At 47.2% G+C, this 26,197-nt stretch overlaps 1 protein-coding gene across 2 annotated transcripts in view; it reads right to left on the bottom strand.

Annotated features, from left to right (window-relative positions):
• The window catches only part of MDGA2 (MAM domain containing glycosylphosphatidylinositol anchor 2), a 379,533-nt gene that overhangs the window by 130,084 nt on the left and 223,252 nt on the right, over nucleotides 1-26,197 (bottom strand). For both annotated transcript variants that reach the window (XM_083434972.1, XM_083434973.1), the window contains exons 5-6: nucleotides 25,887-26,019; nucleotides 13,965-14,234 (exon numbers count right to left, since the gene is read on the bottom strand). In XM_083434972.1, coding sequence (XP_083291098.1) covers nucleotides 13,965-14,234; nucleotides 25,887-26,019 — 403 coding nt within the window. The remainder of the gene's footprint in view (nucleotides 1-13,964; nucleotides 14,235-25,886; nucleotides 26,020-26,197) is intronic.

Genomic DNA, 26,197 nt, shown 5'->3' with positions numbered 1-26,197 from the left:
GCCTCCTCTTTCTTCATCGTGATTCCAAGCTGACCACATATACATGTCTGAGCTCTGCACCTCAGATGCCATTTTTTGAACTTAAGTTTTGAGCTTTTGTAACTTAGATAATAGTTATAAGCTTGCCTTCATTTTGCTACTGCAATTGTTGCTTCAAGACCTAGATTATGTAAGTAAGTCCTACTTTTACTTCTTCACAAAACTGTGATTTTTGCTTTTAAGGGGGAGAAAAAGTGTTAATCCCAGGAAAATCCACTGCACCTTAAAGCATCTTGCATAATTGTTTCTAAAAGTTTAAAACAACCTTGTCTTAGCTTCTGAGTTTAAGCTGCAAAGAACTGTACTCTGCTGATCTCACTCACATGAATTAGGAAGGATCATAGCTATGCAATATATCTTCTGCTAGTGTCTAAATCCAGACCTGCACATTGAGGGGACTCCTTTACAGTTGTGGGGTGCATGCACTTTGAAGGTGCCAAAAGTTGGGGTAGGATATTGAATCCTCTGCAACTGGGAAACATGAATGGACTTGTTTGAGCACCACATCAACAAGCAGAAGGAGAATGAACCCAAACACATATTACAGGCATCTAGCTGTCTGCAGAAGGAGATTGTCCCTCCTGGTGGGGCATGGCTTGATTTAGCTCCAGATGACTCAAGCAGTATGCTGAAATGGCAAATAAATTCTTGTCCCTGAATCCCTCTTCGCTCGCATTTCTCCCCAGCCCTGGAACAGGTGCTAACAACTGCGCTGGGCTTCTGAGACTTCTGTTTTGGAGACGTGCAACTCACACTGACAGGCCCTGAAAAGGCACACACACCCCTCTTAAAATAAACTCTCCGAAACCAAAAATATGGAGAAGAGTTTCACCACAGAGGAACAAGGCACCAAGATACCTTGGCAGCAGTAGGATGGAGCTTCATTAAATTTACAAATTTCTCCAGGAAACCAAACACCCGTTTCAATGGTTTCTACGAACTTCTGGATCACTAAATAAGAATGTGTTTTACAGATGTATGTACAGTTGTACCTCTGAAGTTGAATGGAATCTGTTCTAGAAGTCCGTTCGACTTCCGAAACGTTCAACTTCCAAAGCGCGGCTTCTGATTGGCTGCAGAAAGCTCCTGCAGCCAATTAGAAGCCGCGGAAGCCCCATCGTACGTTCGGCTTCCCAAAGAACGTTTGGAAACTGGAGCAGTCACTTCTGGTTTTCCATCATTCGGGAGCTGAAACGTACAAGTTCCAGGGTGTTCAAGAACCGAGGTACGAATGTACTGTGATTTGTTGTGGTGTACGTACAGGGATATAGGTATTTTGGGGGGTCTGCAGGGAAATAAGAAGGAAAGAAAAAAGAATTGCAACTCACGGGAACAAAATCTTAAAAGCCCCCTTAAAAATCTCTCTGAAACCCAAAATACGGAGAATAGTTTTCCTACAGAGAACTTGGTACCCTGGAGCATATAAAACAGAACAAAGTAATCTTGTAATAATACAGGAAAGGTCCCCACTGCTTGAGCACGGAAGATTAAAAAGCTGGCACCAAAATGCCCGCTCTGCCAATGCTGTGGCTCCCTGCTGGCCTTCCCTGCCTAAGTGCAAACATGGGGCTGCTACATGAATGACTTGCTCCTTCCAAATGAGCCACAGAGGCTTTGGAGCACTGGGCTGCATTTCCACAGATGCGGCACAGCTCCCATGCCCTCCCTCCCAACCTTTTCATTCCCCTGTCCAAACGAGAGCTTGGCACAAAGGAGACACAAATCAAGGGCCTGCTTCCTCTTAAGGATGGAGCAGCCAGGGGTAGAGGAAGGAGGGCGGTAGGGACGGTCTGCCCCAGGTGTCATCGCCGAGGGGGGTGACATTTGGCATGTCACCCGCCCGTGACTCCCAAGCCTACACTGAGCCGTCGTGGGAAGGGGGAGGAGCTGCGCCAGCTTGACCAAACTGCGGGAGGCAGTGGAAGACAGGAGTGCCTAGTGTGCTCTGGTCCATGGGGTCACGAAGAGGCGGACACGACTAAACAACAACAACAATAATTAAAATTATTGTTATTTCTGCTCCGCTGAATGAAGCCCGGCTGACTGGGAATCTTTACCCTCTTAACTTGAACCCTCAAAGGGAATTTTCTGGGTTCGCTGCGGAGATGTTTCAATGCCACGTCCGAAGCGAAGCTGACCACATCTCAGCCACTTGGTGTGTCCACCATGCGGGGACACGTTGCAGAAATCAAATAGCTGCTTCGGTCCACATCCTCTGTGTGCATCTTTGCAAAATTCAATGGGAACTGGAGGGAGGAAAGGAGAGCCATTTTGTAGGCATTCTCCTTATTTCCTACGCTTTCCCTGTTTTGAAAATGTGCTTGGAAGGAAGCTCACAGTTTGAGCTGTAAATTTGTTTATTTCATAAGGAAGCTCACAGTTCCGAGTGGCCAATCTGCTTGTTTCAAACACTGATGGGCTCCCTGAGCTTCTGGAGCAGGGCTGGTTCAGGCAATAGAGAGGGAGGCAGGCCATCACAAGTATTTTCTCTCGCCGACGTTGGAGGCTTTGGGGATGAAGCTGAGTTTACTCGCGCTCCCTGACATTTCCATTTCCTTCTCCCAGCTTCTGATCGTTTGAGGAATTCATTAGGCTGTGCAGGAGTGTGGTTTTTGTTGTTTTTTTAATTTCAAAAAAAAAAAATCAAGATAGAATTTTAATTATATTTTGTTCAGTCTCATGAGGCTCCCAGGCTTGAGTTGCTATGAATAAATATGCAGAAGGTTTGGTTTATTATGCCATGACTCATGAAATCTGTATCCAAGGGGAGTCAGGGTTTATATTCTTTGCTATCTCTGAGAGAATCTTGGATGCTAACCTCTTTCCTTGCCTGCTCTGAAATGCTAAAACACACACACACACAGACACGCATACCAACCCACTCCAACGAAACACACCAACATATCAAGTCAGTTTCTTCTCAGTTTACATTTCCAGTTAGGGATATGTGAGACCCCCCCCCCCCCAAGGAGAAATTGCACCTCTAGATTGAGAGCTGGACCATAAAGAAGGCTGATCGCCGAAGAATCGACGCTTTTGAATTCTGGTGCTGGAGGAGACTCTTGAGAGTCCCATGGACTGCAAGAAGATCAAACCTCTCCATTCGGAAGGAAATCAGCCCTGAGTGCTCACTGGAAGGACAGATCCTGAAGCTGAGGCTCCAAGACTTTGGCCACCTCATGAGAAGAGAAGACTCACTGGAAAAGACCCTGATGTTGGGAAAGATGGAGGGCACAAGGAGAAGGGGACAACAGAGGACGAGATGGTTGGACAGTGTTCTTGAAGCTACCAGCATGGGTTTGACCAAACTGCGGGAGGCAGTTGAAGACAGGAGGGCCTGGCGTGCTCTGGTCCACGGGGTCACAAAGAGGCAGACACGACTAAACGACTAAACAACAAAGATTGATTTTCCCAGTGCAAAGTTATGCATTTCCATGGAAAACATTACAAAGATCTACTCCACTGGTCTTGGCTATTCCTGCCTACAGTGCAACAATTCTCAGTTTCAACATCTTTTCTCTTGTGCATTCTCCCTTCACCCTTACACTGCATCATGGGCCTTGCAGTATTACACGATGCTGCAAGAAATGTTGAAGGAGATGCTCGGTTGTGTGTCATTTTGAGGTGCGCTGGGCAAGAAAAAGCGACCCATAAATTTAACAAACAAACATCAAAACTTTAAATGAATTTCACACTGCATTATGGGTTTTGTTGCTTTTGATGGCATCCACAAGCCCCCTGCAGCCCGGCTCCCGGCAGATGTCCTGAACTGCTGACTGGGGCTCATGGGAGTTTTAGTCCAGATTGCCTGGATAGCATCAGGTTGGGGAAACGGTTAATATTGCTAATAATAATATTCACAATTATTTTGAAATAAGACTATAAACACATGATGCAGTGTGACTGCAAGCTGCCTATGAATGAAGGAGCACATGCAGCACTTGTCTGTAACAGTCGTTCCACTGCAGCTGAGCAGATGGTAGCAATGAACATATCGACAGTCTGCCAATGAATCTTGAATGAAAGTTCCCATTTTGGGATTTCCATTTTAGGCAAAAATCTGGCTCTTTTCAGAGAGGGGAGAGTGGTTTTAAGCCATAGCTCACTTGCTAGGAAGGACCAGCCATCTCCCACAGATTTAATTTAACAGTGTCTCCGCCATCGCATGAACAATATTTATGGTACAGTGGTATCTTGGTTCTCAAACGCCTTGGTTCCCAAACGCCAAAAACCCCGAAGTAATTATTCCAGTTTTCAAACACTTTTCGGAAGTCGAACGTCTGATGCGGCTGTCGGCTATTGTTTCCACGGTGCCTGCACCAATCAGAAGCTGCGCCTTGGTTTTTGAACATTTCGGAAGTCAAACGGACTTCCGGAACAGATTAAGTTTGGCGCTTTTGTTATTTATTTTGTGTTTTTCTTTTTGAGGCTGTTTCGGTTCATTTGCTTTTGTGACTGTGTGGAACGCAGTTCAGCTACTGATTGATTGATTGATTGTGTGACTGTGGAAATGGATAAAAGCCCCCCATCCAAACAATGACTATCATCAGTGCAGGTAAACCAAAAAAGTTGTTTTAATTTTTATCATCTACAATACTGTCTTATTTGTTTTATATTACAGTACATTGATTATTGCTTTCATTTTATGGATCAGTGGTCTCATTAGATAGGAAAATTCACGTGAAATTGCTGTTTTAGGGGTTGCTTTTAAAAGTCTGGAATGGATTAATCCATTTTACATTCCTTTCCATGGGAAAGCGCACCTTGGTTTTGGAACGCTTTGGTTTTGGAACGGATTAAGTTTGAGAACCAAGGTACCACTGTATTTATAGGGGGAACCTCCTGCAAACAGAGGACTGAGCATGCTCAGTGAGCCCAGAATTTCGATTGGCTGATGGGGAGTTAGGGTAACTAGGATTATGGGATGGAATAGCCCAGAAGGAGGTCATAGCAGGTGAACACTGAACAGGAACTTTCCACTCTGCACCATTTTACTGCAGATCCAAATTGCTCAATCTAAAAATTCACCAACTGTCTACCTTGTGACACCTCTACCCTCCCCACTGCCGCCGTGAGCCACACACTATAAAACTTGTCATCCTGAGGACTCCATAGTTTTCTGGGTAATAAAGTGCAAACAGAGGTTATGACCCTCATGAAATAATCACAGCGGGATTTCTCTGACACCGCAAAAGCCCTCCGAGGCTATTATTATTAATCTCTGGTTCTTATTAAAAGCCCCCTTTGCGAACGAGGCTGTGTTCTAGTGTTATTGCCCTATTGGATTACAGAAAGAAAGAGAGAAAGCAAGGTTTATATGAACTACTCGGTTTGGGCAGATTAATGTGCCACATTGGCGCTAAGCAGCCAACACAAAGCAACCGGCTCGCCACAAGAGTTATCAGTATTGTTTTTAGTTGCAAATTGGGAAGCCTCACCTTTAAACTCTACGTGGGGCTACCTTTGAAGGTGACCCGGAAACTGCAACTAATTCAGAATGTGGCAGCTAGACTGGTGACTGGGAGTGGCCGCCGAGACCACATAACACCGGTCCTGAGAGATCTGCATTGGCTCCCAGTTCATTTCTGGGCACAATTCAAAGTGTTGGTGCTGACCTTGAAAGCCCTAAACGGCCTCGGCCCAGTATACCTGAAGGAGCGTCTTCACTCCCATCATTCTGCCCGGACACTAAGGTCCAGCTCCGAGGGCCTTCTGGCGGTTCCCTCACTGCGAGAAGCCAAGTTACAGGGAACCAGACAGAGGGTCTTCTCGGTAGTGGCACCCACCCTGTGGAACGCCCTCCCATCAGATGTCAAGGAAATAAGCAACTACCCTATTTTTAAAAGACATCTGAAGGCAGCCCTGTTTAGGGAAGTTTTTAATATTTAATGCTGTATTGTTTTTAACATGTGATTGGGAGCCGCCCAGGGTGGCTGGGGAAAATCAGCCAGATGGGCGGGTTATAAATAATAAATTATTATTATTATTATTATTATTATTATTATTATTATTATTATTATTATTATTATCGCAAATGGAATCAAATTTCCCTCCCACCCCTACTTTTGAGAAAACTTATTCTGATGGAAGAATGGAGGTGTCCTAATCACACACTGAGAGAGACACACCCTGAGCTGTTTGACAGTGCAACAGATTCCGCCAGGATAGAGTCTCCTTCATTGGAGGTTTTTAAACAGAGGCTAGATTCCTGCCCCCAGTCCTTCGTGCATTGTACTAGATGAGCCCTGGGATCTCTACAATTCTATGATTCTAAAAACAACAACTTATCAGTCACCTTTTTATTAATTTGCAAAAGTACAGTGGTACCTTGGTTCTCAGACTTAATCCATTCTGGAAGTCCGTTCCAAAACCAAAGCATTCCAAAACCAAGGCGCGCTTTCCCATAGAAAGTAATGCAAAACGGATTAATTCATTCCAGACTTTTAAAAACAACCCCTAAAACAGCAATTGAACATGGAGTTTACTATTTATGGATCCATAAAATGAAAGCAATAATGTACTGCAGTCACATAATCCATCAATCAGTAGCTGAACTTGGTTCTACACAGTCACAAAAACAAAACAAAAAAGAGATACAAAAACGCAAAATAAATAGCAAAAACAGACAGACCTCAGCGTAACACTCAAAACGGAGCACGTTTGTCTTCTGAAAAACATTCGCAAACCAGGAACACTTACTTCGGGGTTTGCAGTGTTTGGGTTCCAAGTTGTTTGAGTACCAAGGTACCACTGAAATTCAAAGCAGCTTACAGCAATAAATATGGAACACGTGCATTAAAAGCAGTATTAAAAAAACCTAAAACACATTCATGTTTTTAAAAGGCAGGTTGAAAGCATCCCACCCAGAGGAGGAGGGCCCAGGTAATTAAAAACCAAAGGCCTGGCAGTAAATAAATGCTTCAGCCATGTCCCCACCAATCTTTACTGCATTCCCACCCATCAAATGTGATTTGCCATTTCTTTTGACGTTCAAACACCAGTTTTTCTGTGGGATTGAGGCCACCCACTCCCTTGCCATTGTGTGTCCCTTCCTTCCCTGATCGGCCACCTCTCCACCCATTAACTTTTTGGGTCCTGTCCTTTATTCGAGGCCTCCGGAGTGCTGTGATGGCTCCCTTGTCATGTTATCCTCATGAATAAGGTGGGAAAGGGGAATATGAGCTCAGGGCTTCCATGGTTGAATAAGTCTAACACCCTCTTTCTTTATCTGAACCACCTAACAGAAATACAACATGGAGTCAGGAAAGCAGTATCATAAAAACAGAGGTGCATTTTTTTTCTTTTTAAAAAAGTATGATAAAAATAGGAATTCGGTGATAAAAGGCGCCGATCTTATGGGCCAGGGAACACCTGGAAATAAAGATATGTCTTTAAAAAACACCTGAAGCAAAGTGATGGATGGTGCATCACATACCCACAAAATCCATTATATCACAGAGGCTGATACCACCGCTCTCCATCTCTCTGCTTGCCAGCAAGATCTATTACCAATCTGGACCTCTGCAATTATGGTGGGAGAACACAAGGGGGGGTGGGAATCCAGCATACACAAAGGACCCTGAGTGAGATGTACCCATCACTCAAAATTCAGGAAGTCCCTGTGTGGTTTCTCACTTGGCAATAGTCTTCAGAACATAGGAACTCAAGATGTGCGTGCTGGATCAGGCCAATGGTCCACCTGGCCCAGCATCCGGTTCTCACAGTGGCCAACCAGATGCCCCAATAGGAAACCAGCAAGCAGGATCCAAGCTCAAGAGCCCTCTCCCCTCCCATGGTCTCCAGCGACTGGTGTTGAGAAGCATTGCTGCCTCTGACTGTGGAGTCAGTCATGGCTAGTAGCCTCTGATGGTCCATGAATGTGTTTGATCTTCTTTCAAAACCATCTAGGGTGGTGGTCTTCACTGCCTCCTGTGGGAGCGACTTCCAAAGTTCAACAAGGCACTGCACAAAGCCACTCCCGACCTCAAGAGGAGGTGTTGTTGCGGGCTTCCAGCCGCCGCGCGATTAGGGGAATCCTCGGCCTGCGTCATCCCCTGGCCAGCCAATCGGCTGGCCCAGGGGGTGTGGCCTGCTCCATTTAAGGCAGGTGCGGCCAGGGATCTCCCTCTTTGGCCGCATTGGTATGAGTGTTGCTATGTAGATGGATGGGGGGGGGGGGAGGAAGCGCCATACCTCCCCCGCATATTGAAGGGTAGTCCGATAAAGGATTCCGGGGGGCGTGGCCCTGTCTGAAGCCTATGGAGGTGAGAGCCTAAAGCAAGCCCCCAATCGGTGACCCCGGGGGAGTTCCTAGTTGATGTGCATCAGCAGGACTCCCCCTGCTGGTGTTAACCCTTCCCGGTCTTCAAGCTAACAGGCTGAAGCCGGATAGTCAGTTAGGACCAATGCCTAAGCCAATCCCACTCATCACCTGTAACCAATAAAGTTGTGGCCAATTTTTGCCCATTAACCTAAAATAATGGTGTCACGTGTCTTTATTCCTACTGGGGGGAGGCAGGAACTCGCCACACAAAGCACCCTGACTCTGGAATGGGGCGCTGTGAAGGGAACAAAACACCAAGGCAGAAAATGACCAGAGCCAAGAACTAAGAGACAGAGCAACAACAGAAGACAGATCTGGACGCCAGATGGAGAAGACCAAGCAGCAGAGGAGCACAGGAGCATAGGAAGATTCCTTATTCTGATCCAGACCAAAGGTCTCTCTAGCTCAGCATTGTCCACACTGACTTGCAGAGGCTCTCCAGGTGTTCAGACCAGGGTCCTTCCTGGTCCTACCTGGAGATACCATCAGAGGTGGAATCTGGCACCTTCTGCATACAAGGTAGATGTTCTGCTAAGGAGCTATGGACTTCTCTCATGCATGTCCAGACTGCAAGGGGATTCTCAGGATGAACCCCCCTTTAGCAGTTGTGCCCCTGTGCAGACTGTGACCCACCAAGCCCAACCACAGCTTTCGAGCCATGCATGATAGCCAGCTCGCTGGATCACCACCTGGTCATGGCAAGTGAGCTTGCACGTTCCTATGACCCTTGTGAGCGAAGCCTTTGGGAGACTTGTTCTCCCAGCTGGGTCAACCAAGGCGGTAAGGTCAAAGGAAAGGAGCTAGACAATGAATGATCCAAAAAGTCCTCAATGGCAGAACAAGAGGAAGATGACAAGAGGCATGTTACAACGGCTGTGAAGGCGGATGAAGGCTGCAGCAGATAAGAATCTCCTGATCATCATGACTACTTCATGCCATCGGAACAGAGCCATACTGCAAAGACTGTGCATTGGTCAGCATGCCCTGATCTACACACATAAAACAAATCCACGCACAGGCTTCTTCCAAAAACCCATCCCAAACCCAAACCCCAAAAGTCCCATGGTGTTTGGCAAATGGTAACTGGGGCAGGATAATGAAATCTAGAAGCCCCTAGAAGAAGAAGAGTTTGGATTTGATATCCCGCCTTTCACTTAAGGAGTCTCAAAGCAGCTCACAATCTCCTTTCCCTTCCTCCCCCACAACAAACACTCTGTGAGGTGAGTGGGGCTGAGAGACTTCAAGGAAGTGTGACTGGCCCAAGGTCACCCAGCAGCTGCATGTGGAGGAGCGGGGAAGCGAACCCAGTTCATCAGATTACGAGTCCACCGCTCTTAACCACTACACCACACTGGCTCTCCCTAGTCATGAATTGGAACATGGCTGGTGGATACAGATTCCGTCGCTCTGACTCAAGGAACGAAGCAGTTGAGCAGCTCAGCAGCTGTATCCATGACTGAACCGCCCTTTTTAGCATCCACTCTGCTCGCCCCCAAAAGGGGGAGGGGCTGGGAAAAGCGCCCTAAACATAGTCTGCCTCCCTTTTCCCTGACTGGATTACTGCGCTCAGTGGGGTCACCACCCAGTGGTCATAAAAGAAGGACGTGTAGATCTAGAATTGGCCTCTGCAGTCACTTACAGACTCACTGTTAAAACTGTGTTTATGGAAGACAATTTTACTCGGCTATGAGGGATTGCAGAAAAAGAAGAAGAAGAAGGAGGAGGAGGAGGAGGAGGGGGGGAGGAGGAGGAGGAGGGGGAGGAGGAGCAAGCTAGTTTAGCACACCTCCTCCAATGGTATGACATTACCCCTGATGGCAGACTCTTCCACTGTCTCTTGAGACAGACGGATGCCAACAATGGGTTTGGCATGGTGGGTCACACATGGGAAGAAGCCTGGTCTGCAGTGATTAACCAAGAGTTCGAATAAGGACCAAATCCTCCAGATGATTAGGGTTGCCATATATTGAAAAGCAAAAATGAGGACACTTTGCCGGCACCTGGGGCAGAAAGGGGAGGTGGTGCAGAAGTGGGCATATTCTACAATGTCCCTACAAAATGTACAAAAACGAGACCCTGATCCTTTCCTGCATCATGCAAAACCCACACAGTCTGTATATGTTTTGCACTTGGTTGCCTAGTACTGAGTAGGCCACATAAAAGGTAGCCCAACTCCCGGACCCCTGGACATTTTGGCAAATTCAAAAAATCTGCCTGGACAGATATTTTACCCCTGAAAAAGAGGACACGTCCTGGAAAAAGAGGAGGAATGGCAACCCTAGATGAAATGCCAAGTGTGAAGCTTGGTTGGAGAGGCAGCAGTTGTCTTAAAGGACCATCCTGGGCGCTAGCAGAACTCTGGGGCGATGGCCTGTCTCCTCCGTCAACAGGCAGGAGCTGACATCTGTCCCCAATGTAAAGACAGCTTTAAAAATAGCACAACTATTTCTTCCTGAATTACCTTCTACATGTGTGCCATGCTAAAAATAGTTGTTGTTTCGAAAGAGCGGCACTAAAAATAACTGAAGTTAGGTCAGGAAACAGTAGAAAATGAACTCCTCAGACAGAGACCTTTTCATCCCAATGAGAAAGCTTGTTTGAAGCAAAAAAAATGTCTTCAGCTGTTTCCGGAAAGCACTTGTGATATCCGGATGCTGCGATGCGGCGCCACAGAACAGGGACAGCCACGTTCAAAGCCCTGCTCTGTGGAGAAGGCCTCGGGTATTTGGGGGGACCCCCAAGGAGAAGTTAAAAAACATGAAATTAGAAGACACCTGCTTCTTGGGAGAAAAGCAATGGCAAACCTAGACAGCATCTTAAAAAGCAGAGACAACACCTTGCCAACAAAGGTCTGTATAGTTAAAGCTATGGTTTTCCCACTAGTGATGTATGGAAGTGAGAGCTGGACCATCAAGAAGGCTGATTGCCGAAGAATGGAAGCTTTTGAATTCTGGTGCTAGAGGAGACTCTTGAGAGTCCCATGGACTGCAAGAAGATCAAACCTCTCCATTCTGAAGGAAATCAGCCCTGAGTACTCAGTGGAAGGACAGATCCTGAAGCTGAGGCTCCAAGACTTTGGCCACCTCATGAGAAAAGAAGACTCCCTGGAAAAGACCCTGATGTTGGGAAGTATGGAGGGCACAAGAAGAAGGGGACGACAGAGGACGAGGTGGTGGGACAGTGTTCTCGAAGCGACCAGCATGAGTTTGACCAAACTGCAGGAGGCAGTGGAAAACAGGAGTGCCTGGCGTGCTCTGGTCCAGGGGGTCATGAAGAGTTGGACATGACTAAACGACTAAACAACAACAAGGAGAAGAAGAAATCAATCAGCTTGTTTCTCCAGTTACCTGGTCCTGAGATAGGACAGATATAAACACACAAAATGGAATCGTAGAATGGTAGAGTTGGAAGGGACCCCAAGATTGAGTCCAATTCCCTGAAATGCAAGAATCTTTTCCCCATGTATATACACATTCTATCAGACTGTCTTGGTGGGATAGATAGGAAGGAGAAGGTTCATTTCATCAGCTTTGCTGGAAGCCCTGCTCCACCAGCCACCTCCTGCCCCAAATTGTCCCAGCTGGTCAGAATAAGAACTGTTTAGAAATTGATGCCTGAGAAACCCCTACGAAGGAGCAGCGGCAAGAAAAATTGATGGACTTTGCAGAACTGGCAAAACTGACGCACAAACTACGGGACAAGGACAACTGTGACTTTAAAGAAGAATGGGAACCCTTTACAAAGTACTTAAAGAAACAACAAAATGAATTGGACGCCTTGGCAGGTTTCGAATAAACAGACACAAACTTATTGGTTGTTAACATAATGGACAGATGATTTAAGGATCTTGACAATTTGATAATATGCAGGGAATAATATGTGTTGAAAAATCAGAGAGAGGAACTGAGGGAAGTCTCGGGGGGTGGGTGGGTGGGAGGGTTTCTTTTTGGGGAGGGGGGAATGGGGGGAATGAAAAGAGGATGATAATTGTTTTGATAATTTGTTATGCTGAAATTTTCAATAAAAACTATTTTAAAAGAAGAAAAAAGAAATTGATGCCTGAGTTCCGATTTTTATTTTCCTCCTCTCTCCCTGTCCCTATTCCCTTGTGTGTCATGCCTTCAGCTTACCACCACCACCAAAGTGCTATTTTTCTAGAAAAAGAGGAGCTGGAACTCTTCATGAACGCCTCCCTTGTTCTCTGTGGTGTAGTGTGGTGTAGTGGTTAAGAGCGGTAGTCTCGTAATCTGGGTAACCGGGTTCGCGTCTCCGCTCCTCCACATGCAGCTGCTGGGTGACCTTGGGCCAGTCACAGTCTCTCAGCCCCACTCACCTCACAGAGTGTTTGTTGTGGGGGAGGAAGGGAAAGGAGAATGTTAGCCGCTTTGAGACTCCTTAAAGGGAGTGAAAGGCGGGATATCAAATCCAAACTCTTCTTCTTCTTCTTATAACGGCAATGGTGCCCACCTGAGAGGGGCTGGAACTGAGTCCCAGAGAGTTCCAGCTGAAGAAAAGTCCTGATTATGATCATTGTAAGCCTGCAGGTATCCCTGAAGGATTGTCTCCACCCCCATCGTTCTGCCCGGACACTGAGGTCCAGTGCCGAGGGCCTTCTGGTGGTTCCCTCCCTGCGAAAAGCCAAGTTACTAAGAACCAGGCAGAGGGCCTTCTCGGTGGTGGCACCCGCCCTGTGGAACGCCCTTCCAGCAGATGTCAAAGAGATAAACAACTACCTGACATTTAGAAGACATCTGAAGGAGGCCTGTTTAGGGAAGCTTTTAATGTTTAATAGACTATTGTATTGTAGTGTTCTGTTGGAAGCTGCCCAGAGTGGCTGGGGAAACCCAGCCAGATGGGTGGGGTATAAATAATAAATTATTATTATTATTATTATTATTATTATTATTATTATTATTATTATTGCGTTATTTTGCCTGTTTGTAAGTCACTCTGCGAGTCCTTATAGTTGAACAGTGGGGCACAAATGCTCTAAAAAACCCTCCCCAGAACAAATAAATAAACATAAGGCCTTCTACGTATGTAACTACCCAAACGTTGAAGCCCAGCAACAGAGGGGCAGCCAGTGCTAACAACAACAACAACAACAACAATAATAATTTTGTTATTTATACCCCACCCATCTGGATGGGTTTTCCCAGCCACTCTGGGCTGCTCCCAACAGCCTACAAAGCATAGCTGTCAATGTTTCCCCTTTTTAAGGGAAATTCTCTTATTCCAAATAGGATTCCTTGCAAGAAAAGGGAAAACTTGACATCTATGCTACAAAGGTGCCATATCCTGTGGCATTTTGCCCCCAGAGGCCATCGAGCCTCCACGTTCTGCACTAGCTGGACCCACCTCAAAAATAGCCCCACACAGATGCACTCTGCATTAATCTGCACCTTCCAGCCAGTAAGCCCAGTTCCAACGCCATTCCATGGGTCTTCCACCGAATGTTTCAACCCTAAAGAGTCGCGCGGTTTGCCGGGATTTGAACCGTCTCCATCAGAGGCATGGAGACCCAGATCTCACGCCAATTCAAAACTGCTCAGGCAAAGAAGACCCAGTCTCATTGGCACAGAAGGTGGCCGGCGGCTCTTACCTCGGACGATGATGTTGGTGGACTTCTTTGCTGGGTTCCCCACGTTGTTGTTGGCGATGCAGCTGTAGGTGCCGTCGTCGTCGGAGGTGATGGCTGGGATGGTCAGCGTCCCCCCCTTCAGGACCGTCTTCTCAGGCAGGGCCCCCACCGACCGGACCCAGGTGAGGGTGGGGAGGGGCTCCCCGCCTGTTGTGACGCACACCAAGGTGATGGCCTCCCCAGGATTGACCACGATGGGGTCGTCCACCAAGAGCTTGATCGAGGGAGATGCTGTGGAAAGAGGACCAAGGGGCAAGTCGGTCAGGGTTCAAGGTCACCGCCAAGAAGGATGATAAAGGAAGAAGTTAAAAAATGTTGGGGGGGGGGAATTATTACACCCTTCGAAGAATTAGTGAAAGGATATAGGACAAATGGGATGTGGGTGGCGCTGTGGGTTAAACCACAGAGCCTAGGACTTGCTGATCAGAAGGTCGGAGGTTCGAATCCCCGCGACGGGTGAGCTCCTGTTGCTCGGTCCCTGCTCCTGCCAACCTAGCAGTTCGAAAGCACATCAAAGTGCAAGTAGATAAATAGGTACCGCTCTGGCGGGAAGGTAAATGGCGTTTCTGTGCGCTGCTCTGGTTCGCCAGAAGCGGCTTAGTCATGCTGGCCACATGACCCGAAAGCTGTATGCCAGCTCCCTCAGCCAATAAAGCGAGATGAGCGCCGCAACTCCAGAATCGGCCACAACTGGACCTAATGGTCAGGGGTCCCTTTACCTATAGGACAGATAGGTCCAAAATAGTTTCAAAACTGTATAAGGTGTTATTAGACAAAGGGAAATCACCAAAGGAAAGTTTGAAATAATATTGGAAGCTAGATATTCAGGAGCAGATTTTAGATGAAGATTGGGAAAGAACCACCCTTTGTTGCAACCTCTAGGATAATCCAGGAACAAGGGTTGGTATTGGTACAAAAATGGTATTATACACCTGTAAGGTGATATCATATTACAAAATGTGGAAGTGAGAATTGCTGGAGGAAATGTGGAGCGATGGGAACATACAGTCATATGTGGTGGGGTTGTCCGTTAGTTAATGAATTTTGGAAACAGATTGGTATAGAAATATCGGGAATTATGGGTAGGTGAAAATATCTAAATTAATGGTTCTTATTAGCCTGAGTAGCACCTAGTTAAAAACAAAAGAGGAATGTAAATGGGTAAAATTGATGGTAATTGCAGCCAGACAGGTTATAGCGAGTAATTGAAAAAATGCAGAAGAGCTAGGGGTGAACCAATGGAGGGAAAAACTGAAAAATATTATAATTTTAGAATACCTAAATGTGAAGATACACAAAATGAAAGGGTTTAAGGTCAATGAGAAAACCTGCTTGGTCCTTATATATTAAATCATTCATAACTTTTCAAAAAAAAAAAAAAAACAACCCAAAATAAAAGAAAGAGGAGGATTGGTTTGAGAAGATATTGAATTATTTGGGTAGGTTTGAACAACTTGGGGCAATTAAAATGTTAAAAGTTTAATAAACCTTGTGGAGGGAGGAGTTTAATGTATATAGAACTGTACATATGGTTGATTTGAATATGTTATTATTGATTATGTATACGCAATGTATCATCCACCTGGGGGGTTTCACTGTTTGCGTTTTGGTTGTTAGTTAAAAAAAAAAAAAGAATATCAGAAGAATTTTGGGAATTATAGGGACAGAACAAGCTGAATTGCATAGAAATTGATTTATATATGCGACTACAGAAGCAAGAATGCTACTCAGCCCAAAATGGAAAGAAGCAGAAGTCCCAGCAAAGGAAGACTGGATACAAAAACTTATGGAACATGCAGAAATGGCAAAACTTACCGGAAGAATAAGAAATCAAGATAACAAACTTTTTATAAAGGAATGGAAATGGTTTATTGGATATTTGCTGATAAATTGCAAACAGATATTAAAAAAATTGGCAGGATTATGGTAATAACCTGCAGTTTCGTCAGAGTTTATATTTCAAGTAGATAATTAAATGAATTTGGATATGCAGAAGATATTGGAAAATAAATTTAAGGAACTACAGAAAGAGGAGGAAGGAAGTCAAACTTTGAAATGTCAAAATGATTGTAAAATGAATGAAATGGATAAATTTGAAAAGTATAAATACATCTAGAAGGCAGTGATGGCCACACCTGGCAGCATCAGGGGCGGGCTGGGCACCCAAGAAATGTTGACTGCGAGTGCCTGGCCTTCTTCCGCTGCTGCCACCCGCTGTCTTACCTGCCAGACCCCCCTACCCCAAGGCCGCAATGGGCCCCGTCAGGCTCTCCTATAGCCAGGCAGGCTCCGTCGGGCATCCCTGTGGCCATGGCGGCTCCCACGGCACCTTCCTTTGTCGTGTGATCTCATGCACATGCTCCGGACACCCACAAAATGGAGGCAGAACCTGGCACGTCTGATGGCCACCAGCTTCGATGGCTTTAGAAGAGGATTAGACAAATTAATGGAGGATGAGAGGTCTCTAGCCTTGAAAACCACAGGAAGGGAGAGTTGCCATGGGAATGGGATACTGGAATAAATAGGCTATGGACCTGATCTGTCGTTCCAGAAATGGGCTGTGCCCACTGTCCGCTTCCAGACACTGCCAACTATCCCTCTTTCCCTTATCGCAGGGATAGGCAACCTAAGGCCCGGGAGCTGGATGCGGCCCAATCGCCTTCTCAATCCAGCCTGTGGATGGTTTGGGAATCAGCTTGTTTTTACATGAGCAGAATGTGTCCTTTTATTTAAAATGCATCTCTGGGTTATTTGTGGGGCCTGCCCGGTGTTTTTGCATGAGTAGAATGTGTGCTTTTATTTAAAATGCATCTCTGGGTTGTTTGTGGTGCATAGGAATTCGTTCATTTCCCCCCAAAAATATAGTCCGGCCCCCCACATGCTCTGAGGGATGGTGGACCAACCCACGGCTGAAAAAGGTTGCTGACCCCTGCCTTATTGCTTGTGGGCCATGGGTAATTTGCTATTTCAAGCCTCCGCCGTGAAGCCACCCCATTTTATCACTCCGTTCTGCTTATTAAAGGGGCTGTTTTCCTTATCGGGGGATTACAGGCATCCTCGGAGCGAGGCAAGTTGTTGTTCTGCCTACTAAAGGAATAATTTATATATTGTAACGCGCACACAGAGACATGCATACACTCCTCAACCCAGATAATTCCTTAATATGTTGACATTGAAAAGAATTTCTCTCCCCCCCACTCTCTCACTCTCTCTCTAAAAAAAGCATTAGACAAAACAGCCCGACACTTAATGGCGAGATTAAGAGTCGAGGCAACCTTTTTAGCTTGGACCTTAGGAGAGAAGATAAAAGGGCAGCTTATGACATGATTTCATTACACAGCGCCACACCGCTAAGGCAGGCAGATTGCAGGGGATCATCCTTCCTTAAGCAACCCATCAGCATCTAACATCCGCATTGTGCTCCTCGCCACGAGGGCCGCTGAAATCTTAGTCGAGAGGTGGGCTTAATCCACCCGCCATGCCTTTGCAAAATGAGCATGAAGTCATCGCTGGAGCAGCAGATCATCGGAAGCCCTGCTGCCTCCGACCAAGGAGGAAGAGCATAGCCCATGGGTAGGCAAACTAAGGCCCAGGGGCCGGATCCGGCCCAATCGCCTTCTCAATCCGGCCCACAGACGGTCCGGGAATCAGTGTGGTTTTAAATGAGTAGAATGTGTCCGTTTATTTAAAATGCATTTCAGGGTTATCTGTGGGGCATAGGAATTCGTTCATTTCTTTTGGCAAAATATAGTCCAACCCCACACAAGGTCTGAGGGACAGAGGACTGGCCCCCTGCTGAAAAGGTTTGCTGACCCTTGGCATAGCCTATGTAGCATAGTAGTCAAAGCATTGGACTAGAACAGGGGTCAGCAACCTAAGGCCCGTGGGCCACAAGCAGCCTACGGGGGTCGTTTAACCGGCCCACAAGCTGCCCCCGAACCGAGCCGCCCTCTCAGCGAGTCCCCACATGTGGTGCTAAACCGGCGCAGCATGGTGCGGGGACTCGCTTCCGCGGTGCTGGAAATCACGTCTACGCAGATGCATACACCAGAAAAGAAGTCTGTGCAGACGCTGGAAATAGTGGGCACGCACGCTCTCGCACGCTCACGCACGTGCACAATCCGGCCCTCAGCTGGATCTCCGCTGGAGTGAACCGGCCCAGGCGAGGTAAACCTTGCCGCCCCCTGGACTAAAACCTGGGGGAACAGGATTCAAATCCCCACTCAGTGGGTGACCTTGGGCCAGTCCCTGCCTCTCAGCCTAGCCTACCTCACAGGGTTGTTGTGGTGATGAAATGAGGAGTGCAAGGACCGTGTTCACCACCTCACGTTCCTTGGAGAAAAGGATAGGATAGAAATGTTATCATTATTATTTTATTATTCTGATGGTGGTGGTGACGATGATGACGACGATACATAGAGAGTAAAGAGAGGTGTACTACCCCTGGTAGTGGACACGTCATGCTCCTCTGGGGGTAGTTTGTCCACCTTTGGTTCCCACGTTGCACTCAGCTCTCACCTGTGGCTCCTAGAAGCTGTTCACATGCAACAGCAGCCATAATCCTGTGAAGCAGCTTTGACTGGCTGGCTGAACCAGGTGAGGGGAGTCGATGGGTCTCAAACCCTCAGCGAGTTAGGGACTTCCCCTGCATGCGAAGACAGGCTGCGGCGGACTGAGTGGATGAGGCCCAAAGTGGGTCCAACTGTCAAGAAAGATTTCTGCACCTGCTGTACAGGGAATCTGTCAGGAACTTGTCCTACACTCGAGTAGGACCCTGGTAGAGACACATGCCCGACTGGCATGTTGCCTCCCCCCTGGTCTTTTGTTCAGGTGCTTCAAAAGCTTTCTTCAGCCTGAACATCACAGCGACCGATGCCAACAGACACCGGCACACTTAGGGATCCGCGAGTTTGCGCAGCTTGCGTGACAGACCTCAGCAACTCAGCATTTTGGCTATTCTACTTTATTTACATATAAACATACACGGAGCTCTGCAACATGGCTCCCTCTCTCTCTAGCATCAGACAGCAAAGAGAAAAAGAACAAAGGACAATAGTCCCACCTCACGGAACACAGGAACACAAACATCCTGTCTCCGTCACTTCCCACACGGTGGAATGAAAACATACACCGTCATGTGTACAATCCCATGACTGCAATCATGGAGCAGGAATTCTAACATCAACCTGAGAAGGTAGCCCATCTAGAAGAAGGAAAACTCCATCCTAAACCTCTGCTGCCTTGTGAGATATCTTCAGGAGAAGAAAAGGCTCAGGACTGAACCCCACACAAATTCAGAGTGGAGTCCCTAAGACTGTTGTGTGGCACCTTGCATGCCTCCTTATGGCAACTCTTGCACCTAGACTGGTGCCAAACGTCTTGCTCTCCATTCCTGTGGACTACGTCAGCAAGGCTGGGTCTTGTCATCTGGGCAGCCCAGGACCTCCTGGCACACTGCCAAGGTTTGCACCTCAGGGAGGTCATGTCACATGTCACATGTTCACGGGTGATCAAAGTCCCGGCAGGGGACATCAGGACCGGGGGCAAGATGGCAGGGTGGGAGCAGGAACAGGGGTCCAGAAGCCAGGAGTCAAGAAGCCAAGAGTCCGAGGGTCAGAGAGCCGGGAGTCAAGAAGTCAGGGGTCCAAGGATCAAGAAGCAAGGAGTCATGAAGTCAAGAGTCACGAAGTCAAGGGTCAAGAAGCCGAGGTTCAAGGATGAGGAAGCAAGAAGCCAAACGCAGCAAGGCATGAGGCGTGTTGCTGTGGCAAAGAGCCGAAGGGAAATGCTGACCTTATATCTCTTCCCGGCTCTTGCCACCAGGTGCTGTGAGCTACCAATCGGCCTCACCTGTGTGGCCGCGCCTTGCCTCTCCAGAACAAACTTAGGAAGGCCACAGTCCTGCAAAGTCCTTTTGGTCACAGGGCCTGGCTCCTGCACGCACACCTGACAGGTCACTCCAGCTCTGCTCACGCAGCTGTTTGACTTCACCCCCAGAGGTGAGCTCCATTGCTTCCCAAGACAGATGTAGGCCAACAACAATGATGTTATTTATTGTGGCTCCTCAGGAGGTCTGTGGAGCTGTTCTGCACACTAGAGGAACTGGGCCTTTGGTGCCATGGCACCCTCCCTTAGAACAGCCATCAGAGTGGCCCAACCATATGCCTGTGGGAAACCAGCACACAGGATCCCTCTCCCCTTCTATGGTTTCCAGCAACTGGTATTCAGAAACATCACCGGCTCCAGCTGTGGAGGCAGGGTGGAGCCATCCTGGCTAAGAGCCATCGATAGCCCTCTCCTCCTCCATGAATTTGTCTAATCCTCTTTTAATGCCATCTCGGTTGGTGGCCATGACGGCCTCCTGTGGCAGGGAGTTCCACTGCTTAACTATGCATTGAGTGAAGAACTGCTTTCTTTAATCCGTCCTGAATTTTCCAATGTTCAGCTTCACTAGCTGTCCACGAGTCTCGGTGGTGCTTGAGAGAGAAGGGAGTCTGCCTCTGAGAGCATCCGAGGACAAGCACGATGACTCAGGTGATGTACAGTCAAGCCCCACAGATAAAATCAAGCGGCCGGTGAATTAGGTGGGTTTAAGTGCACCCAATTACATTTCTGGGCAATGCTGTAAACCTCCATTGCGTCTGATGCCTTCCTGATGAACACATGTGGAGCTGAGGCATCGGCTTAATTGTTTGCTTCTGATTAAGGCAGACGACCCGTCGATTAGGAACCCGGCCAGCTGATGGCCAGGTTGCACTGGGAAAATTGGCTTTCAGGAGACGCAAAGAAGCAGGGGAAAAGGAAGGGTCGCCGGCACCTGGTGCGGGGTGTCAAGGGGCGGGGCAAATTGCCCAGAGGGGCGGGGCAAACCGCCCAGTGGCACATAGAATCATAGAATCATAGAGTTGGAAGAGACCACAAGGGTCATCGAGTCCAACCCCCTGCCAAGCAGGAAACACCATCAGAGCACTCCTGACATATGGTTGTCAAGCCTCTGCTTAAAGACCTCCAAAGAAGGAGACTCCACCACACTCCTTGGCAGCAAATTCCACTGTCAAACAGCTCTTACTGTCAGGAAGTTCTTCCTAATGTTAAGGTGGAATCTTCTTTCTTGTAGTTTGGATCCATTGCTCCGTGTCCGCTTCTCTGGAGCAGCAGAAAACAACCTTTCTCCCTCCTCTATGTGACATCCTTTTATATATTTGAACATGGTTATCATATCACCCCTTAACCTCCTCTTCTCCAGGCTAAACATGCCCAGCTCCCTTAGCCGTTCCTCATAAGGCATCGTTTCCAGGCCTTTGACCATTTGGGTTGCCCTCCTCTGGACACGTTCCAGTTTGTCAGTGTCCTTCTTGAACTGTGGTGCCCAGAACTGGACACAGTACTCCAGGTGAGGTCTGACCAGAGCACAATACAGTGGCACTATTACTTCCCTTGATCTAGATGCTATACTCCTATTGATGCAGCCCAGCACCGCTTCATACAGCGCATGCGCTGTGCCACTACATACAGTGCAGGCATGGCGCCACTACGTATGGCACTGCCGCGCATGCGCCGTACGGATGGCGGCAGGATCCTCTGCTCGTGGCTGCAGTGGGGCAGGGAAAACCACCTGGCAGCGCATGCGCAGCACCGCTATGTACCTTCTTGTCACCCCCTCAGAGATGGCACCCGGGTCAGACCAGCCCCTGGCCCCTTCCTCCACCACTGCAAAGAAGATGCCCATTGGCCTGATCCTGCAAGCTTTCCTTGTATTCTGGTCATTGGGCTAAGGACCTCTAAGTTCCGCTCCCCTCTCACAATTTCCAATTTTCAAATACTGGTGACAAGTGGTTTTTTCCCCATAGATAAAATGTCCAAAAGACAATCCCAGTTTTACGAATTCCATAAAGCATGGATTATCAGCAGGAAATGGATGCTGGAATAAAATTAATTCCACCACCATCCCCAGTGAATGGTGTGGATTTTACATTATTTGACCATCAGCTGCTTTCTGGGAGGCCGTTGTCATGATCGCTTTGTGATATGAAACGGACACTGGAGACAGAGTTTTTTCAGAGCTGACTCCCCAGTGCAAGCATAAATCTCTGAGCCTGAGAATAGTGTTGGCTCCAGGCCCACAAACAGAGTCATCTCACCTTTGTCAACAGGCTGAGCAAAGCATTCAGACACTCCTTCCTTACCGAATGTTTTCCCCACCGAAGCTGCATATATTCTCTTGGCAATAATGACAAAAGTCTATTCTGTCACACAGCTCAAATATCTCAGGCGTGGTGAGGATTTAAGAGTTCCTGAATCTGCCAGGTCCAGTTTCTCATTTTTCTGGTCTAAACTCCAAATTGCTTTGCAATTTAAAAAAGAAGAAGTTCCCCTGAAAATTCATCAGGCTTTTAGTGTGCACTTCCCTTCACGAACACATTAGTATGCAAGTTTGCCTAATGCACACAGCCTTGCAAAGCAATTTCCCCTAATACAGTGCATTCTTGTATGTTATTTTCAGTAATATGGGCATTTAGATGCACAATTTACCCCAATATCGGCATTTTTATACACATTACTTGGCTGGAGAACTACAGGGATGTACACTGAGGGGAAGAGAAGAAAGTCTTTCTTCACACGGTGCATATTTAAAACTATGGAACTTGCTCCCTAGGAGGCAGCAATGGCCGCCAACTTGGGTGGCTTTAAAAGAGGATTGGGGCCATTTTTGAAAATGCTGGCGGGTGAGCAGGTGTCTGCACCCGCTTTTGTTCCTGTTCCATTCCTTGTTTCTGCCACCTGCTGCACCCCACCTGTTGAAAAATGGTAAGATTAATTTCAATCCTCCTTTTCTCCCCCTTAGTGGCTTCCACTGCGCAAGAGTGAGCATGGGTACGGCAGCTTTAATCAGGAGCGTACAATGCACTCATGTGCTTCGGCCACTTCTAAGGGGGAAGCGGAGAGACCCAAATGGAAAGTTGCGACAAACTGTGAATGCCCAGAAGACCTCCGAACAAATCATGCAGATCAGGAGCAGATTGTTCAGGCAACAGGGCTGTTCCCACCCGATTTGATCACTGGGAACCAGGATGCTCAGGGACAAATTCTAACAGGGAGGAAAATGATTGGCAGATCTGGTTTTCCCTACAGGAGGGAATAGAAGCAAAAGCTTGATTCAGGTTTGGTAGAATGCCAAGAGGCAGGTGGAAGTGCCATCAACTGCATAGTTCTTTCTTAGAAAAAGAAGAAGCTTTCTTTGAGTAACCATTTGCCATGAACATAGGACTTAGCCGCCGTCAGTACAGAACATACCATCATAGTTACAAATCTGTAGGTTTTCCAGCAACCATGAAACGAACAAGCCACATAAAACAAAACCAGCCGTAAAGAACAAAATTGCAGTGTTGCAGTAAGCTGCCCAGGTTACAGGTGAGTTGGAATTAAATTCTTATCTTTTGTGCATTTAGGATAAAGAGAGCACAATAAGTAAGTTTCTGTGAGCCTGCCTGCCTGCCTTGGTCTCCATGATGCTATGATTTATGAAGCCTCCTGCATCATGGTGTCTGGTCATTGCTGAGACCATATCCAACAGTCTCACCAGTCCCTGGGATGCATCCCTGACCTAAATTTGTGCAACCAGTTTGACTTTCTCCCCCCAGTAAGATTTCTGAGTTTGAGTCCCCACTCACCAAGAGGTGGGGTGTTAAGGGGCTTCTCTGAAGCCCACTCCTTCTAAGAACATCAGAAAAGCCTGATGGATATCAGACCATGGGTAGGCAAACTAAGGCTCAGGGGCCGGATCTGGCCCAATCACCTTCTAAATCTGGCCCACGGACGGTCCGGGAATCAGCGTGTTTTTACATGAGTAGAATGTGTCCTTTTATTTAAAATGCATCTCTGGGTTATTTGTGGGGCATAGGAAATCGTTCATTATTTATTTATTTATTTCAAAATATAGTCCGGCCCCCCACAAGGCCTGAGGGACAGTGGACCAGCCCCATGCTGAAAAGGTTTGCTGATCCCTGGATCAGACCCATGGCCTATCTTGTCCAACATCCTGTTCTCCCAGTGGCTGACCACTGTTCCCCCAACGCATTCTTGGGACACTCAACTTTCTACACCCCCCCCATTCAGAGAACCATCGATTAATTCCTACCCTTTGCTTCCCAATTCCTCATTCACAAGAGGACCTCTGCTTTGACTGCTAAGCTTACTCGGGAGTCTTTGGTGAGGTACTTTGTCGAAAGCTTCTTCAAAGTGAGAGTATGTGATGTCCACTGGATCATCTCTATCAATATGCTTGTTGAGACTCTCAAAGGACTCTGCTAGGTTTGCGAGGCACGAAATGCCCTTGCAGAAGCCATGCTGACTCTGCCTCAGCAGGGCTTGTTCTTCTATATGCATAATGGAAACCCTTGACTATTCGCTCCCAGGCAGTACAGTGCTACCTCCGGTTGCGGACGGGATCCGTTCCAGAGGTCTGGTCGGATCCCGAGGTTTCCGCAACCTGAGGAGTGCTTCTGCGCATGCGCACAGCACGGTAGAGCACTTCTGCACATGGGCGTGTGGCGAAACCCGGAAAAATACTTCTGGGTTTGCTGGGTTTGCATCCTGAAGTTTACCAGAGGGTTACGTAAGGCAAGGTACTACTGTACATTGTCCAAGAGTTTCCTTAATATTTAAATCTTAGAATAACTTTGGAAGTGGATATAGGCTGTAGGGTTAGAAGTAGAAGATAGTGTATTTTAAAATAGTATTATTTGTAAGTGATGTGAAGATTTTTATGGTTAAAGTAAGCGTGATAAAAACATGTTTAGAAATTATGCTAAAGATGAGGTAAAATGAAAATCAGATAAGGGGGACTTGGGGAAGCCCACCTAACAATGTTTAGAAAAAATAAGGATAAGACAAGAATTTGTTTGTATTGTTTGTTTTTCTGTTTGTGTTGTTTATTTGTGTTATAAAATGAATAAAAAAAAAATTGGGGGGGGGGGAGTTTCCTTTTCTCCATGCAAAAATAAAGGAAGGAACCCAGCGAGATCCAAGAAGCCAGATGCAAAGGGGCCCCAATTCTCATCCCAGACACAAAGCAGGAATCTCATTAAGGCTGCTGCTGGCAGCTCCCTTATTTAGGAGTGCTCTGTGCCTCGGCAACATTGATATTATTCATCCTGGAGTCTGCTGTCCTCCAAAATGTTTTGACATTTCCTGCAAAATCGCATCCCACCAAACATCAGCTCAAAATTAGTAGCTCCTCTTTACTTGGAATCTGAAGAACGGTTAACAACAGGAGGGAAGAGGATGCAATGAGCACAGAAACCAAAGCATAAAGGTGAAGGGACCCCTGACCATTAGGTCCAGTCGTGGATGGCTCTGGGGTTGCATGCTCATCTTGCTTTATTGGCCGAGGGAGCCGGCGTACAGCTTCCGGGTCATGTGGCCAGCATGACTAAGCCGCTTCTGGAGAACCAGAGCAGCGCATGGAAAAGCATTATTTCCACATTTTTAAAAAATCCAGCCCTACCTGGATTTGGGAGTCCGTTCGACTTCCAAAACGTTTGGAAACCAAGGCGCAGCTTCCGACTGGCTGCAGGAAGCTCCTGTAAGCCAATTGGAAGCCGTGTCAGACATTTAGTTCCAAAGAACATTCACAAACCAGAGCACTCACTTCCCGGTTTGCGGCATCCGGGAGCCAAAACGTTTGACTCGCAAGACGTTCTGGAAGCAAGGTACGACTGTAAATCTGTATGGGAGCAACTCTGCACAGTATGGAAACATGGTGGGTGGAAATGCGTCAGTAGCACTAACCACTGAGCTCCCCGCCACCCAAAAGTGAGCAGGCTTGATGAGAGGTCTCCTACTGACCGACAACAGAAATGAGAACTGGGGATGGAGAAATACCTGTTTTGTTGGAAAGCCGGAAGGACACCATTTTGTCGGAGATGTTGCAGACGTTCCGGACCGAAGCGATGCAGCTGTAGTTGGCATAATCCTGCGGCCGGAGGTTCTTGAGCTTCAGGATCTTGGTTTCACCCTGTTGGCAGCAGGAGAAACAATTGTGAGTGTGCAAGGAGGGAGGGATCATGACTCCCGTTTGCAAAGAGGTATCCAGGATAAGTTCATCCTTGTGAAAGAGTCTAGATAAGGGCAACCAAAATGCTCAAGGGCATGAAATGACTCGCCTAGGAACTTGCAGAGTTTGGGACTCTTTG

The sequence above is a fragment of the Podarcis tiliguerta genome (assembly GCF_965153285.1).
Source record: "Podarcis tiliguerta genome assembly, chromosome: 1".
In the NCBI taxonomy this organism is placed as follows: domain Eukaryota; kingdom Metazoa; phylum Chordata; class Lepidosauria; order Squamata; family Lacertidae; genus Podarcis; species Podarcis tiliguerta.
The sequence above is the reverse complement of the archived record's forward strand: the minus strand, read 5'-3'. Positions and strand labels throughout refer to the sequence as shown.